Genomic DNA, 17,818 nt, shown 5'->3' on the forward strand with positions numbered 1-17,818 from the left:
CACTTTATGTTATATTTAACTGTATGTAAAATTAAAAGTTCCATGCAATCAATGATCTTTTTTTTTTTTTTTGGCTTTTTATACTATTTTTTGATTCTTAAAAGAGGTCCATCCTCACCTTAAGATCATACAGATACTCTTCTATATTTTTTCTAAAAATTAAAAAACTTACCTTTCATGGTAAGTTTTTAATCTACCTGTAATTTATTTTTGCATATAACGTAAAGAAGGAAAACAATTCTGCCTTACTTTTCTATATAGATAATCCAATTATCATAGCATCACTGATTGAAGGTAAGTTCCATGAGAACAGAGGATTTTTGTCACTGCTGTATTCCTACTGCCTTGGCATTGCCTGGCACACAATAGACACCATTATTATTTTTCCTCATCTAGTGGATCGTTTCCATTTGCATATAAAATAGATATAATTTCTCTTATGAATCTTGTAAATCCTCTGAAGTCCATATACCTCTAGAGCCACTACTTTATTTTTCTGTTCTTCTCCAAACAAACCTCCTCTAAAGAGTTGTATAGTTCCTTCTCCAACTCTCCTTCTATTCTCTCACATTTAGTAATAAGTTAGTAAAAATATTAGAACAGATCGAATAAAAATATTGTTATGCCAGTTCTATAAAATTTCAATTCTCTTAAACTACTTCCAATTAGGGTTTAATCCCGGTCACTCCCCTAATCAAACTGCATGTCAAAGCTATTAATGACTTTTTTTTTTTTTTTTTTTTTTTTGAGACGGAGTTTCGCTCTGTCGCCCAGGCTGGAGTGCAGTGGCCGGATCTCAGCTCACTGCAAGCTCCGCCTCCCGGGTTTACGCCATTCTCCTGCCTCAGCCTCCCGAGTAGCTGGGACTACAGGCGCCCGCCACCTCGCCCGGCTAGTTTTTTTTGTATTTTTTTAGTAGAGACGGGGTTTCACCGTGTTAGCCAGGATGGTCTCGATCTCCTGACCTCGTGATCCGCCCGTCTCGGCCTCCCAAAGTGCTGGGATTACAGGCTTGAGCCACCGCGCCCGGCCTATTAATGACTTTCATGTAGCTAAAAACAATCTTCAATTCAATTCTCAAGTCTTTTTTTTTTTTTTTTTTTTTTTGAGACAGGGTCTCACTCTGCTGCCCAGGCTGGAGTACAGTGGCGTAATCACGGCTCACTGCAGCTTTGACCACCTGGGCTCAAGCAATTGTCCCACCTCAGCCTCCCAAGTAGCTGGGACTACAGACATGCTCCATCACTCCCAGCTAATTAAAAAACAAACAAACAAACAAGCAAAACAATAACTATGTAGCCCAGGCTGGTCTTGAACCCCTGGGCTCAAGCAATCCTTCTGCCTCAGCCTCTCAAAGTGCTGGGATTACAGGCGTGAACCACTGTACCTGGCCCTTGGGTCTCATTTGACCCATCAACAACATTAGAATGAGTTGATCACTCTTCCTTCATTCTTTCAAGACACTGATTCTTCTCGTTTTCCTCCTGCCTGCCCAGGCGGGAGTGCAGTAGCGTGATCTTGGATCACTGCAACCTCCGCCTCCCAGGCTCAAGCAATTCTCCTGCCTCAGCCTCCCCAGTAGGTGGGATTACAGGCTCACGCCACCATGCCTGGCTAATTTTGTATTTTTGGTAGAGACAGCGTTTCACCATTGTGGCCAGGATGCTCTTGAACTCCTGACCTCAAGTGATCCACCTGCCTCAGCCTCCCAAAGTGCTGGCATTACAGGTATGAGCCACTGCACCTGGCGTCTCTTAACAATTATTATTATTATTATTATTATTATTATTATTATTATTATTTTGAGATGGAGTCTCACTTGATCACCCAGGCTGGAGTGCAGTGGTGCGATCTTGGCTCACTGCAACCTCTGCCTCCCAGGTTCAAGGGATTCTCCTGCCTCAGCCTTCTGAGTAGCTAGGACTACAGGCATGTGCCACCACACCCGGCTAATTTTTTGTATTTTTAGTAGAGATGGGGTTTCACTGTGTTAGCCAGGATGGTCTCGATCTCCTGACCTCGTGATTCACCTGCCTCAGCCTCCCAAAGTGCTGGGATTACAGGTGTGAGCCACTGCACCTGGCCTCTTAACAATTTTTAAGTGTAAAGTTCCGTCATGTTAACTATTGTATAACAGATGTCTGGAATGTTTTCATTTTGCATGACTGCAACTCTACATCTGTTGAACAACTCCCATTTCCCGTCCCCTCCAGCCTCTGGCAGTTATCATTCTACTTTCAGTTCTAGTGCATGTGATTACTTTATAAGTCTCATATAAATGTAATCATATAGTATTTGTCTGTGATTGTCTTATTTCACTTTCATTTAGCATGTCTTCAATGTTCATCCATGATGGTGCCTGTGACAGAATTTCCTTCCTTTTTAAGGTCAAATAATAATTCACTGTATGTGTATACCACAGTTTGTTCATTCATCCACATTTGACATCTGATGTGCTTCTAAGCTCTGAACTATTGTGAATAATGCTGTTATAAACATGAGTGTGCAGATATCTCTTTGAGACCCTGCTTTTGGATATTTGGATCTATTTCAAGAATCTGAGACCCAATTCTTTTAGATATTTACCCAGAAGATTACCCTGGCTGACCTCAAACTCCTGGGCTCAAGTGATCCTCATGCCTCAGCCTCCCAAATACCTGGGACTACAGGTATGCACCACTGTGTCTATCAACAGTTGCATCATTTTACAATCTTACCAACAGTGCACAAAGGTTCCGATTTCTCCACATCCTTGTCAATACCTTTTATTTATTTATTTAGAGACGAAGTCTCGCTCTGTCACCCAGGCTGGAGTGCAGTGGCACAATCTCGGCTTACTGCAAGCTCCGCCTCCCGAGTAGCTGGGACTACAGGCGCCTGACACCACGCCCAGCTAATTTTTTGGTCAACACCTGTTATTTTATTTAAGACATAGGGTCTCATTCTGTCAGCCAGGTTATAGCACAGTGGCAAGATCACATAGCTCACTGCAGCATTGAACTTCTGGCTCAAGTGACCCCCCCCCACCTTAACCTTCCAAGTAGTTAGGACTACAGCTGCATGTCACCACACCCAGCTGATTAAAAAAACCTTTTTTTGTAGAGACGGAGGTCTGCCATGTGGCTGAGGCTGGTGTTGAACTCCTGGCCTCAAGTGATCCTCCCGCCTCAGCCTCCCAAAGTGGTGGTAATACAGGTATGATTCATCTTGCCTGGCCACCATTTTTAGGTATACAGTTTAGAGCTTGCTTTTTAATCTAGTGCTTTTTCTTTTTCTTTTTTTTTTTTTTTTTTTGGTGTTTTTTTTTTTTTGAGACGGAGTCTCGCTCTGTCGCCCAGGCTGGAGTGCAGTGGCCGGATCTCAGCTCACTGCAAGCTCCGCCTCCCGGGTTTACGCCATTCTCCTGCCTCAGCCTCCCAAGTAGCTGGGGCTACAGGCGCCCGCCACCTCGCCCGGCTAGTTTTTTTTTTTTTTGTATTTTTTTAGTAGAGACGGGGTTTCACCATGTTAGCCAGGAGGGTCTCGATCTCCTGACCTCGTGATCCGCCTGTCTCGGCCTCCCAACGTGCTGGGATTACAGGCTTGAGCCACCGCGCCCGGCCTAGTGCTTTTTCTATTATACTAGATATTCTCTGTGAAAAAGAGAAATTTGAAATGAGTCAAAAATAGATTTCTAAGCTAGATATTATGTTCTTTCAAATATTATCAAACAGCCTGCTTATGTAACTTACTAGCTGTGAGAACTTGAGCAAGCTATATAACTACTAAGCCTCAATTGCATTACCAAAAATATTAGAAGACTGTTGTGAGGATTATAGGTATTACATATAAAGTGTCTAACAGAGGGGCTAGAAAATAATAGGTGCATCATGAGTAGAAAGTTTTATTGCAAGGCCAGTAACAAGAAACAGCATAGAAACCATACCAATTTTGGTAGCACTATAGATGTTCTCAATAGGAAATATTTCTCCTAGTCCATATAGGAGAACCTTGGCCAGGGCTGGAACCAGCTGGGTAGTAGTAATCAGAACATTCACACAATTCTTTCTAGAAGGGAGTAAAAGGGAAAAGAAAAGGTGAAACTAAACCAACCTGGGAGCAAGAATTCATACGTGCCAACTCTTTAGAATGTAATTATTAAAAATTAACCTTAAAGGACCTGGTATGATACTGTTCAGGGCCAATGTTCAGCTACTACTCATTATTTCATGTTCATTTACTTTCTATACTGAAGGGCAGAGGTTCTACTCATTTTTGTCTCTTAGTGGACGCAGAGCAGCAACTTAGTTAATTCTTGCCTTATTTCCCCTCTAACCATTCTAGTCACAAATACTTGTTGATAAATACCACCAGCCCATGTCACTGATACCATATTTTAGAAAACAACAAAAAGTTCTGAGCTGTACTCTTTCATCTTAATGCAAGTCAGTCCATGAGATATGATTTGTGTTTGGTTTGTTCTTTATACAATAGCAACACAGACTGCAGAATACACATTAATTTTACATGTCCTTTACCGTCACCAGATATCCACTCCTTGGTGTCAGTTTTACTGTTTACTACATCGTGGATCTGGAATTCCTGCTTTGAGGGAGGGAGCAATAGGGTATTGGTGCAGACACAGACTGGTGCATTTATTTCCCAATCTAAGCTTCATGTTGAAATCTCCTTAATCTGCTTAATGTACCCTTTTTCTTTTGAATCTTGCCTTCTTGAGTGGGTTTGGATACATTTCTTGGAGCTTCCTGTACCTAGGATATTTGTAATACATCTCCTCCATGTATTCTTTGACGTCACCAGGCCCAACTTCCAGAGTAGAGATTATGGGTTACTGAGTTTTAATTTCTTGAGCAAAAAGTAAGGAGAAAGAAAAAGGATTTCATATATAAATATTCTCTTAAAACTAGAAGGTGTGCCATTAACATAAAATGACCTTGCTTCCCACCTAACACAAATACTTCCCTACATCATTTAAACTCCTCTCTACCCCTATCCCAAACCCTGTTTTAGAGAATGGCTCATCCTGAACTGGAGTAGAAGAATATGTCTCTAAGAGGATGAGACCTAAAAGAACCATTTCCATACCTGGACTGGATTAGAAGTAAGGACTTTAATGCAGTTCCTAACCAGGAATCTGTTAAAACTTCAATTTCTGCTCTTAATCTCTGCAGTGCTTCCTTCCTCTGGGGACTGAGAAGGCCTTTAGGAATAAAAGCAAACACATTTATCATTTGACAACATACATTTGCTGACACTGAGAAAGCAACTTCTAAATTCAATTTAAAAAGTGTGAGTCACTGAAATACTCTACTGAGTTTATATATATACATATATATATATATATATATATATATATTTTTTTTTTTTTTTCCATGAACACATGTGCTTTATTGAATTCCATTGCAGACAGGCGAATATAAACTGCTGTATATAGGGGTGGGGTCAAGAGGGCAGGACCAACAGCCCCAGGATGCAGGGTCATCAGTGGAGTACATGGGCTCTACTACTGGCCTTGGAGATCCTTTATCTTCTGAGAAATTGCTTGGAAGATTATCACTGAGCTAGTGGTGAAAAGCATGAGTGCAATGAGCACAGGGATGTTGAGGAACAGGGTACAGATGTTCAAGCACTTGGTGGTGGAGGCATAGGCCTGGGCCCTAGTCACGTCACCCACCATCTTCCTGTCCCTAGACTTCATGCAGTACACTAATGCTATGAAGCCCATGAAGCACTAGCTCATGAAGAGCATTTTGAACAGGGTTCTGGCATGGAGATCTCACTGTGGATGTGGATCACAGAGGACATCGAGGGAGCAGAGCTATGGGGTGACCCCAGCATGGCAACCTTGTGTTTCTCCTTGAACATCTCCTAATTTGGCGGGAGGCCAGTGTTGGCGTGAGTGAACAAGGATTTGGAAGTGTGGTTCTTGGTGTCAAGACAAGACCAGTGCCTTTTTTTTTTGAGATGGAGTCTTGTTCTGTTGCCCCGGCTGGAGTGCAGTGGTGCAATCTCAGGTTACTGCAACCTCTGCCTCCCGGGTTCAAGCAATTCTCTGCCTCAGCCTCCCGAGTAGCTGGGATTATAGGCAGCTGCCACCATGCCCAGCTAATTTTTGTATTTTTAGTAGAAACAGGGTTTCATCATCTTGGCCAGGCTGGTATTAAACTCCTGACCTCATGATCCACCTGCCTTGGCCTCCCAAACTGCTGGGATTACAGGTGTGAGCCACTGTGCCCGGCATTCTTTTTTTTTTTTTTTTTTTTTTTTTTTAATTTCTCTTCTTGGAGAAACCTTAGAGTAGTGCTACTCAGAATGCCATTTTTACTTTCTTTATCAGAGTGTTTTGGGGATGTTCAGGCAAAAATAAATTTTTAAAAAAGTGTTGTTACAGGGACACAACAACAACAATAAAATCAGCTGACAGAAATAAGAAGATTCTGGTGCAAGCTCCTTCTTTCATCACCAACCAATACCATATCTTTGGCAGACTGGTGGACCACACTTTGAATTGCACTGCTTAGAATATGACATCAAGGACCAAAGTGTGAAAAATTAGTATTACAGCTAGAAGAGTCCTCAGCATTTCTAATCTCTCTGTAAAGAAACCAAACCCAACGAAAAAAAGGGCCCTAAGATTACACAGTAAGTTCGTAGCTTTTGGTCTTAAGAAGTCTTTCCATTACTCCACACAACTTCTATGGTGACTACATGTCCGCTTGCTTCAGAACATGTTGACATGAAATTCCAGGTTGAATAACTAATTCTCTGTACTGTACTTCTGAAACAACTCCAACTGATAACACACTAAAACACTGTCCAAGACTAGATATCTAAGCACAAAAGAGAACTCATATGAATGGGAGCCTGCTCTCAGACACTTCAGTTAAAATATTCAAACAGTAAATCTGGATCTGAATTTTCTATAGTGAAGGTTAAAAAAAAAATCCTGTATTCTATTAGTAATACTCCATAAAAGCAGATGGCATTTTTGTGAGGAGGAGAACTGGAGTATAATTTGTTTTCAGACTGATGGTTCCACAATGCAAGTCTAGAATTAGACGACTGTCTTAACATTTTGGATAAAACGACAACAAAACCAGTACCTATATATGATATACTCAACTAATACATGATGTGACACTTTCATCAATTCATATTGGTACAAAACATACAGCTGGCCATTAATTTTAATCTGTTCTCCAAAGTAGGCTCAGAGGATTCTCACACAGGGTTACATCACTTTGTTCAGGAAACCAGGTCCAGGCATTGGGCAGGAAAAAATAAGAGACTCAGGCTGAATATGAAAACTAACAAAAGAAAGGCTAATGTTTGCGAGAAAGAAAGTGCAAAAAGACTTGGAGTTGCCAAAATAAGAAATACTGGCTTTGAATCATGAGAAGAAATAAGCAATAAAAAGGGGAATCTGAAAAAAGTAATTAGATTCCTAAAGTCTGGAAGCCCATGATTTTTATCTGGTATTAGAGAGTTGTTAACTGAAATGAACCAAATTGATCTTTAAAGTCTTGGCCCTACTTTCTGCACCATATTGTAAGGCAGCATATTATAGTACAAGGGCTCTTGACCTTGAGTAAAATACCTCTAGTCCAGCAGTCCTCAACCTTTTCAGCACCAGGGACCAGTTTCGTAGAGGACAATTTTTCCATGGGGGCAGGGGGTTTCAAGATGAAATTGTTCCATCTCAGATCATCAGGCATTAGATTTTCATAACAAACATGCAACTAGATCCCTTGCATGAGCAGTTCACAATTAAGATTTGTACTTCTATGAGAATCTAATGCCGCCACTGATCTGACAGGAGGCCTAGCTCAGGCAGTAATACTCACTTGCCGGCCCACTTACCTCCTGCTATGTGGCTATGTGGCCTGGTTACCAACAGGTCGCTGACCAGTACCAGTCTGAGGCCTGGGAACTGGGGAACTCTGCTCTAGGCAGTCTATGTAATCTCTGAATCTTCGAGCAACATTTTGTATGTATGTGTATCTTTGAGGGTGATGGTTTACAGTTTTAAATATTTTCTCAAAAGGGTACCTCACTAAAAAAGGAGCTGCATGAAAGTACACTGGACCAAAAAGTTAGGGAATGTGAATTTCAAACATGGTATGGTTACAAATCTGCAATGTGACCATGAATAAGCTGCTCCCACTACCCCTATGATGGACATCACTTTTCTCAACTGCAAAATGAGGAATTTAGATTAGACTTCTGTCTCTTTTAATTCAAACAATCTATGATTAATTCTAAATAATAGAATTTTAGGCATAGTGGCATCTGGCATTTGAAATATTTCTGGTCAGAAAGAATTTCCAAGATCCTTCAAATCACAACACATTGATATTGCCAACCTACAATCCTGGACCTAGATTTCCATCCGCGAAAAGTTACTAGCTAGTTCTATTTGACTTGTCCTGATAGTTACATAAACCAGCCAAAAAAAAAAAAAAATGTGGCACCCTATTAACTAGCATTGACAGTAGTTGTGATACATTCATCAAACATAATCTACAGAACACATTTCCTTTAAAAAGGCATTTGTCCAAAGAGAACAAGAGAACTTTCCAAAATTATGCTTAGAGAAGCCCGTTAGAAATATAGAGCTTCCTCCCAAAAGGTTTCAACCAAACCTCAATTTTTTTAAATACAGAGTTTAACATGTTACTGTGGTATAATTTATAAGCAGTTGTCATGGGGAATCTAAGGAATCCCTGGAAAGGTAAGGAGGAAACCAGGAAGAAACAGAGAATCAGACTGGTTAGATGCCACACTTACCACCCACGTTGCTTTTATGCTTATCATAGATTTCTCTCACTTTCCGGTAGCGGAAAGCTAGTTTCCTCATCCAGTCCACACCTCCCTGAACACCCACAGAGGAACCATGGCTGCCACTACCTCCTGAGCCACTGAAACCATCTGTTGAGAAACTGTAGTTGCTGCAAGGAGAGAAGACAATAAAAATTAAAATTTATACAGCATAAAGTTTTTGTTTGAGTGCTATTTGGTTGGGTTCTTGGTATCTGATAAATAAGGCCAATGGCTTTAAGGATCTTCTTCCTGGTCTCTGTCAGAGTATATCTTTCATTAGTTCTCTATCTCACACTTATTACTTCTATCAAAGAAAGGATTGAAATGAGAGAGGGAAGGAAAGGTAGAAACAATTCAAGCACCAGCATTCCTTAGAGGTTGATTTGGGATAAGGCATCTTTTTCACTAATGACAGAAAATAACCACACAGTGAAAAAAGCAGAATATAAAATTTTGTGAGTACACTTACACACACAGTGATGGCAACTATGTAAAAAGGAGAAACATGAAAAAATAATGAAAGCAAATAGTCTAAAATGCTAACAATGGTAAGATAATGGCAGATATTTTCTCAAGTGATCTGCTGGCTGGTTTATGTTCATAGGTCACTGTGGTAGCTTCAAAATATATCCACAAATTATCTGATATTCCTCTCTTCTAATTCTGCTCCCCTTGGGTATGGACTATACTTAGAATATAAATAGAATGTGATAAAAGTGATAGTGTTAGGCTTCAGAGACTAGGTTTCTTCTGCTCTCTCAGAGCACTTGCTCTGGAAGAAGCCAGCTGTCACGTGAGAACATTCAAGCAGCCCCATGGAGAGGCACGTGTAATGAGGAACTAAAGCCTTCTGTCATCAGCCACATGTTAGAGATTGGAAGAACATTCTGCAGCTCCAGTTAAGCTTTCAGATGATTAGAGTTCGAGCCAACATCTTGATTTCAACGCCAGAAACTCTAATTGAGAACTACCTCTGGGGCTGAATGTGGTAGCTCATGCATGTAATCCCAGACTTTGGGAGGCCGAGGTGGGTGGATCACCTAAGGTCAGGAGTTCCAGACCAGCCTGGCCAACATGGTGAAACCCTGTCTCTACTAAAAATACAAAAATTAGCTGGGAGTGGTGGCGCATGCCCGTAGTCCCATCTTCTCGGGAGACTGAGGAAGGAGAATCGCTTGAGATTGGAAGGCAGAGGTTGCAGTGAGCCAAGATCGCACCACTGCACTCCAGCCTGGGGCAGGGAGGGAGAGGGGGAAGAACTATCCCTGGCCAGATGCAGTGGTTGGTGCCTGTAATTCCCAACTATTTGAGAGGCTGAAATGGGAGGATTGCTTGAGGCCAGGAGTTTGACACCAGCCTGGGCAACATAGCAAGATCTCATCTCTAAGAAAAATTGTTTTTAATTAGTCGGGTATGGCAGCATGTACCTGTTGTCCTAGCTACTTAGGAAGCTGAAGTGAGAGGACCACTTGAGCCCAGGAGGCTACTGTGAACTATGATCGCACCATGGCACCTTAGCCTGGGCAAGAGAGCAGGCCCCGTTTCTTTGAAAAACGAATAAAAAAAAAAAAAAAAAAAGAACCACTTCTGTACACTTAAAAAATGATAAAGATGGTAAATTCTATATGTATATTTTACCTTGACAAAATAAAATTTGTAAAAATAAATTAATAATAGATTTTCTAGATTTAAAATCCTTTAAGTAGGCTGGGTATGGTGGCTCATGCCTGTAATCCCGGCACTTTGGGAGGCCAAGGAGGGGGCATCACTTGGGTCCAGGAGTTCGAGACCGGCCTGGGCAACACAGGGAGACCCTGTCTCTAAAAAAAAAATGGAAAAATCAGCTGGGTGTGGTGGCATGCACCTGTGGGCCCAGCTACTCAGACGGCTGGGGTGGGAGAATCACTTGAGCCTGGGAGGTTGAGGCTACAGCAAGCTATGATCACAACACTGTACTCCAGAGCCTGGGTGCCAGAGCGAGACCCTATCTTAAAAGGAAAAAAAAAAAAAAAGAAATTGAGTACAAGCCGGGTGTGGTGGCTCACACCTGTAATCCCAGCACTTTGAGGGGCTGAGGTGGGTGGATTCCTTAAGCTCAGGAGTTTGAGACAAGTGTGGGCAACATGGCACTCGTCTCAACAAAAATACAAAAAATCAGCCAGGAGTGGTGGTGTGTGCCTATCATCCCAGCTATTTTGGGGGCTAAGGTTGGAGGATCGCTTGAGGGAGGCGGGGACAGTGGTTACAATGAGCCAAGATGGTGCCATTGCACTCTAGCCAAAAATAAAAAAAGAAATTGTGTAAAGAGTAATAAAATTAATAAATTAAAATAAAATAAAAAATGTTAAGTACTTTTTTAAAAAGAAAAAACGAGCTAGGTCACTTTTAAGTTCCTCACCTACAGAAGCTGTGAGAGGATAAATGTTTCATTGTTTGTTTGTTTTTCAAGATGGAGTCTCACTCTGTCGTCCAGGCTGGAGTGCAGTGGCATGATCTTGACTCACTGCAACCTCTGCCTCACGAGTTCAAGCAATTCTCCTGCGTCAGCCTCCCGAGTAGCTGGGACTACAGGCACATGCCACCACGCCCAGCTAATGTTTGTATTTTTAATAGAGACAGGGTTTCGCCATGTTAGCCAGGTTGGTCTCAAACTCCTGACCTCAAGTGATCAGCCCGCCTTGGCCTCCTGAAGTGCTGGGATTATAGGCGTGGGCCATTGCGTCTGGCCATTTAACTGTTTTAAGGTACTAAACTTTGGAGTAATTTGTTGCATAGCAACAGATAATACAACCATACAAACTAGGAAGGATTAATATTTCATAAGTAAAGATCTAAAAATGACTGAACAACTTGGTTCAATCAAAAGTTAAAATAGATCCCAATATGCTAAGAGTGAGATTCTGTGCTTAAGAAAATATAGCTGCTAAGATATGATAGGTAATTACTGGTTAGCCACACATATAAGAGAAGAAAAAAAAAAACAAAAAATTAGGATTCAGAGCAGAATATAAACTCTTCAGACCAGACCTTTCCCTGAAAAGAACAGTAAAGTGTCATAAGAATTATGCCCTCCATGACCATGTGACAACACAACATGTACAACTGGATGCTGTACCTGAAAGTGAAACCTTCCAATATTCTCAGCTCTACCTGACTCAGTCCTTATTAAGGTGGTGGCCGGGCGCAGTGGCTCAAGCCTGTAATCCCAGCACTTTGGGAGGCCGAGACGGGCGGATCACGAGGTCAGGAGATCGAGACCATCCTGGCTAACACGGTGAAACCCCGTCTCTACTAAAAAATACAAAAAACTAGCCGGGCGACGTGGCGGCGCCTGTAGTCCCAGCTACCCGGGAGGCTGAGACAGGAGAATGGCGTGAACCCGGGAGGCGGAGCTTGCAGTGAGCTGAGATCCGGCCATAGCACTCCAGCCTGGGTGACAGAGCGAGACTCCGTCTCAAAAAAAAAAAAAAAAAAAAAAAAAAAAAAAAAAAAAAATTAAGGTGGTATGTCCAGTTCTGCTCCACATTTGAGAACTCATGGATGGAACACTGAATTTTGGGGTAGTTACTGGGAAGAACATTTTACTTATAAAAAGGGATAAACATTAAAACAAACTAATATGAAAAGATGTGACAGGTTTTTTTCTTATAAGTCTTTAAGTTAGATAAATTTTTGGATCCTTCTTAGCTAAGGCTACTGGGTCAGAAGAAAGAGGAATGAGAAGCCTGAGCAAGCATTTTGCCACTGAGATCTCCTTGGTTTAGCTTTCACTATAATAAAATGTGGAAGACTGCCTTACAGAGATGAGGTCTCCCTATGTTGTCCAGGCTGGTCTTGAACTCTGGGACTCAAGTGATCCTCCCACCTTGCACTTCCAAGATGCTGCAATTACTGCGTGAGCCACCGTGCCTGGCTTGCTACCCATTCTTTAAGGTTCTGCTCTAATGCTACTCCACTGAGCAGGCCTCTCCAATGTTGGCACCACCCACTCCCTATCCCCATCAGAATTCTTTCTTCTCGTGCTCCACAGCATTTTCTATTGTCACCTTCTCACACTCTACATCATGGTTAACTGTGTTTGTTTCTATGTCTCCTAACAGGTTGTGAGCTCTTTCAGAGATATATTCTATTTATTTTTGTTTTCCTCCAAACCTAGACAGATCTTGCACATAATAAGTGTACTGGTGTTCAAGAATCATTATGTTTATCACCTCAAGTCTTGGCCATTGTCATCAGAAGCCACATCTTCCACATGTACCTGGTCACACTCCTGTTAAAAGACGAAACACACTACTTCAGTCCAGGGAGTAGGAGTGGTATTACCATCATGACATACCATAAAAAGACCATATACAGTGTCAGGATAATGAAATGCCTTATGGAATCGCTTATGTGTGGGTGATCACTCTCATACCCCTTGCTGTCCAATTCCTTTAAGAACTGATTCACATCCCACAGTCTTCATGAATTCTGTAACTATCCCATCCCTTATTTCTACTCCTATTTCAATATTTCATTTCTCCAATAGCTCATGGGAATAAGCACAAGCTCCCTTACACTTCAAATGTTCTTATGTCCTACACTAGACTGTAAGTCCTATTACAGTGCAGGTCTCTTGGGGCAGGAGCCACATGTCACATCTCCTTTGCATCTCTCTGATCTAGTCCAGTATCCTTATGTAAGTTGTGCCCAGTAAATTTTTATAGACAAAACAGATGCTGGTAGAGTGTGGTATCAAAACCGAGAATGACTGAAATTTCTAACTTCAAAGTCAGGAGTTAGAAGAGGTTATCTAAGTCAATCTCCTCATGTTTTAAAAGTGAGGTGAAATGATTTTCTCAAAGTCACATAATTAGTGAGTGGTAGAAAGAGACTAGAAATAACCTAGGTTTTCTGCTTCTTTTTTTCCCCCTGCTTCTAATCCAAGGTTCTTTCCACCAAGCCCATGCTACTACTACTGACATAAAATGCCGCCCACTGCCTAATTGATGGATGTACTCCTCTGATACCACCTAGGGTACCTGCATCAGAATCCTCTGGGGAAGTTTTTTAAAAATGCATATTCTTGGGTCCATCCCAGACCTACTTGAATCAGAATTTCTGAGAGTGAAGTCCTAGAATCTCCACTTTTAAGAAGCTCCCCAGGTGATTCTTATGCCCCCTAAAGTTGAGAAGCACTGACCTGGGGGGCAGGAACACATTCAGGTCAAATTCTTCACAGAACTTTCAGTCCCTGAGTGAGGACTATGTCTAGAAAATCATTACAAATACAATTGGCAATAATTATTGGCATGTAGTAGGTTTTCAATAAATGTTTGCTGAATAAAAACTATGATGTCCTAATTTATCAACATATGAAGTTGAGGGAAGATTTAAGCATTATGGAGTTTAGACAAAAGTACTGGAACTTAGGGCACTATTAATTTATTGAAGAATTGTCTGTTGAGTAGAACAGACATTTATTTTAAAAGAGATGGGATTACTTTGTGTTGGCTGGGTGCAATGGCTCATGCCAGTAATCCCAGTACTTTGGGAGGCCAAGGTGGGAGGATCACTTGAGCTTAGGAGTTTGAGACCAGCCTGGGCAATAGAGTGAAACCCCATCTCTATTACTAAAAAATAAAATAAAATAAAATAAAAAATAAAAATAAAAAAAAGATTAAAAAAATGATTACTTTGCTTTTTTCTCTTTTTTATTTTTAAAAAGACAGAGTCTCTCTCTGCTGCCCAGGCTGGAGTGCAGTAGTGCAATCTTTGCTCACTGCAACCTGCACCTCCTGGGTTCAAGCAATTCTCCTGCCTCAGCTTCCTGAGTAGCTGGGATTACAGGTGTGCACCACCATGCCCGGCTAATTTTTGTATTTTTGGTAGAGATGGGGTTTCAGCATGGTGCCCAGGCTTGTCTTGAACTCCTGACCTCAAGTGATCTGCCTGCCTCGGCCTCCCAAAGTGCTGAGATTACAGGCGTGAGCCACAATGCCCAGCCTATAAAATCCTATATTATTTTACTTGAAAATTTTCACTCTTTTAAAAACTACGTAAATATGTAGTACACAGCTCAAAATTCAAAGGACATGAAGTGAAAAGTGTGCTCCCTCCCACCTTTGTGTCCTGACAACTCATCCCTCTCCATAGATGGTAATCACTGTTCGTAGTTTCCTGTGTAGGATGATTGCTTAACTGAGGCCCAGAATGAGAACATAACTTTCCCTATGTGAGATTCACATTCTGGTCTTCTGACTCCCTGTCCTGTGCTCCTTCCACTACACCATGTTCACCTCAAAGGTGAACTCAAATGTCAAAGCCAAAAAATTTCACCATGAAGCTCTTAGTGTTTCCTGGTTTTTCCGGCACATAACTATAAAATTATTCTGAATATCAAGGTTAACCTATATATGAACAACAAACATGTATAAAATATGATGGGTTAGAGTAACCATTTATAGATTTGACAAATCAGGAGACTATCCTTTAAGAATGTAAAATGGAAGAAAAGTCAAAATATAATTGAGAGTACAAATAATCAAACTCACTTTATATATATTATTTAATATAGATTATTAAGTTAGAATATTGGTTTATATGTCAGTGTTTTGCCTGATGGGTTGGCCTTTCCCCTAGTACTAGATCACCTTCAAATAAACTAACAAAAATCAAATTTTTGAGCTAATAAAATTGAAGGTCAGAATCAAAACTGTGGTGACTCAACCACAAGTACTATTTCTCTAAGACTATGTATGTATGCCTTAGTGGCCAGCTGGCCTCTCCTTATCCACCCTATCTAACCACATATTTTCTAAATACAGTAAGTAAAAGTTCTAAATAGTTATTGAATAAAATGTCTCACTGAAGCACAGAAACAATTTAAAATGCTTACCTCTAAGTCATTGAAAAATAGATGAGTATCAGCCACTTCAAAAATCATTTCTTCCATTGTTAAACCTGAGCCAATCACTACTGTTGGGTCCTAGAAGACAATAAGAAAAAATCAGCTTGACTTGGTAGTCACAGTCCTTGTTCTAATCTTCAAATTTCAAAATTATTTTAGGTCAAGGTCAAAACACATGAGTTCCCAACTGTGCTTCAAACTATCATTGATGCAATTTCATTCACAGTTATGAGAATCCACAATTGTAAAATAGAGAAGGTATGGACAGTTAAAAATTTCAGGACCTTAGTTTCTAGAAATTAGTAGTTTCATAGAGATAAATGAGGACAGAAAATACATTTTTTTTTTTTTTGAGATGGAGTCTCACTCTGTCACCCAGGCTGGAGTGCAGTGGCATGATCTGGGCTCACTGCAAGCTCTGCCTCCTGGGTTCACGCCATTCGCCTGCCTCAGCCTCCCGAGTAGCTGGGACTATAGGCGCCCGCCACCATGCTCGGCTAATTTTTGGTATTTTTAGTAGAAATGGGGTTTCACCGTGTTAGCCAGGATGGTCTCGATCTCTTGACCTTGTGATCCGCCCACCTCGGCCTCCCAAAGTGCTGGGATTACAGGCGTGAGCCACTGTACCCAGCCAGAAAATATGTGTTTTTTTTTTTTTTTTTTTTTTTTTTTTTTCTGAGGCGGAGTCTCGCTCTGTCACCCAGCCTGGAGTGCAGTGGCCAGATCTCAGCTCACTGCAAGCTCCGCCTCCCGGGTTCACGCCAGTCTCCTGCCTCAGCCTCCCGAGTAGCTGGGACTACAGGCGCTCGCCACCTCGCCCAGCTAGTTTTTTGTATTTTTTTTAGTAGAGACGGGGTTTCACCGGGTTAGCCAGGATGGTCTTGATCTCCTGACCTCGTGATCTGCCTGTCTCGGCCTCCCAAAGTGCTGGGATTACAGGCTTGAGCCACCGTGCCCGGCCCAGAAAATATGTTTTTAAAAAGACACAATGCTGGCCATGCAAGGCAGCTAGCTCACACCTGTAATCTCAGCACTTTGGGAGGTTGAGGTGGGAAGACTGTTTAAGGCTAGGAGTTCTAGACTAGCTGGGGCAACAAAGCAAGACCCCCGTCTCCACAAAAAATAAAATTTGGCTGGGTACAGTGGCTCACGCCTATAATCCTAGCACTTTTGGAGTCCAAGCCCAGGAGTTTGAGACTAGCCCCGGCAACATGGTGAAACCATGTCGCTATAAAAGTTAAAACAGAAACAGCTGGGCATGGTGGTACACACCTGTAGTCCCAGGTACTTGGAAGGCTGAGGTGGGAGAATCACTTGAACCCAAGAAGCAGAGGTTGCAGTAAGCTGAGATTGCACCACTGCACTCCAGCCTGGGTGACACAGTGAGACTCTGTCTCAAAATGTTTGTGTGTGTGTGTGCGCGTGTATTTATACACATATATATCACTGTATATATTTATATAAGATATATACATTATATACACAGTGATATATAATTTATATAAATTACATCACTATATATGTAAATACATTCACATATATGAATATACTTGTTACATTAATATATTATTTTAATATATATTTTATATAATGATATATATAATACAAGATATATATATTATATTTTCACATTCTGGTCTTCTGACTCCCAGTCCTGTGCTCTTCCCATTATATCTTCTTCACCTCAAAGGTGAACTTAAATGTCAAAGCCAAAAATTTCACCATGAAGCTTAGTGTTTGTTTATAATGTAAAAAAAATGTTTTTCATGTAATGATATTATGTGTATATGTAAATACATAAAATTTTTTTTGGCCGGGCACAGTGGCTCACACCTGTAATCCCAGCACTTTGGGAGGCCAAGGTGGGTGGATCACGAGGTCAGGAGATGAAGACCATCCTGGCGAACATGGTGAAACCTCATCTCTACTAAAAATTCTAAAAATTAGCCGGGCGTGGTGGTGGGCACCTGTAGTCCCAGCTACTCGGGGGGCTGAGGCAGGAAAATAATGTGAACCTGGGAGGTGGAGCTTGCAATGAGCCGAGATTGCACCACGGCACTCCAGCCTGGGTGACAGAGCGAGACTCCTTTTTTTTTTTTTGATATGGAG

General features: G+C 41.4%; 1 protein-coding gene across 5 annotated transcripts in view; it reads right to left on the reverse strand.

Annotated features, from left to right (window-relative positions):
• EYA3 (EYA transcriptional coactivator and phosphatase 3) overlaps positions 1 to 17,818 on the reverse strand; it is a 123,485-nt gene that overhangs the window by 14,050 nt on the left and 91,617 nt on the right. For all 5 annotated transcript variants that reach the window (XM_010380357.2, XM_010380361.2, XM_010380356.2 and 2 more), the window contains 5 exons: positions 15,698 to 15,787; positions 13,032 to 13,090; positions 8,788 to 8,948; positions 5,086 to 5,200; positions 3,926 to 4,047 (listed from right to left, as the gene is read on the reverse strand). In XM_010380357.2, coding sequence (XP_010378659.1) covers positions 3,926 to 4,047; positions 5,086 to 5,200; positions 8,788 to 8,948; positions 13,032 to 13,090; positions 15,698 to 15,787 — 547 coding nt within the window. The remainder of the gene's footprint in view (positions 1 to 3,925; positions 4,048 to 5,085; positions 5,201 to 8,787; positions 8,949 to 13,031; positions 13,091 to 15,697; positions 15,788 to 17,818) is intronic.

The sequence above is a fragment of the Rhinopithecus roxellana genome, chromosome 12, assembly GCF_007565055.1.
Source record: "Rhinopithecus roxellana isolate Shanxi Qingling chromosome 12, ASM756505v1, whole genome shotgun sequence".
Taxonomy (NCBI): domain Eukaryota; kingdom Metazoa; phylum Chordata; class Mammalia; order Primates; family Cercopithecidae; genus Rhinopithecus; species Rhinopithecus roxellana.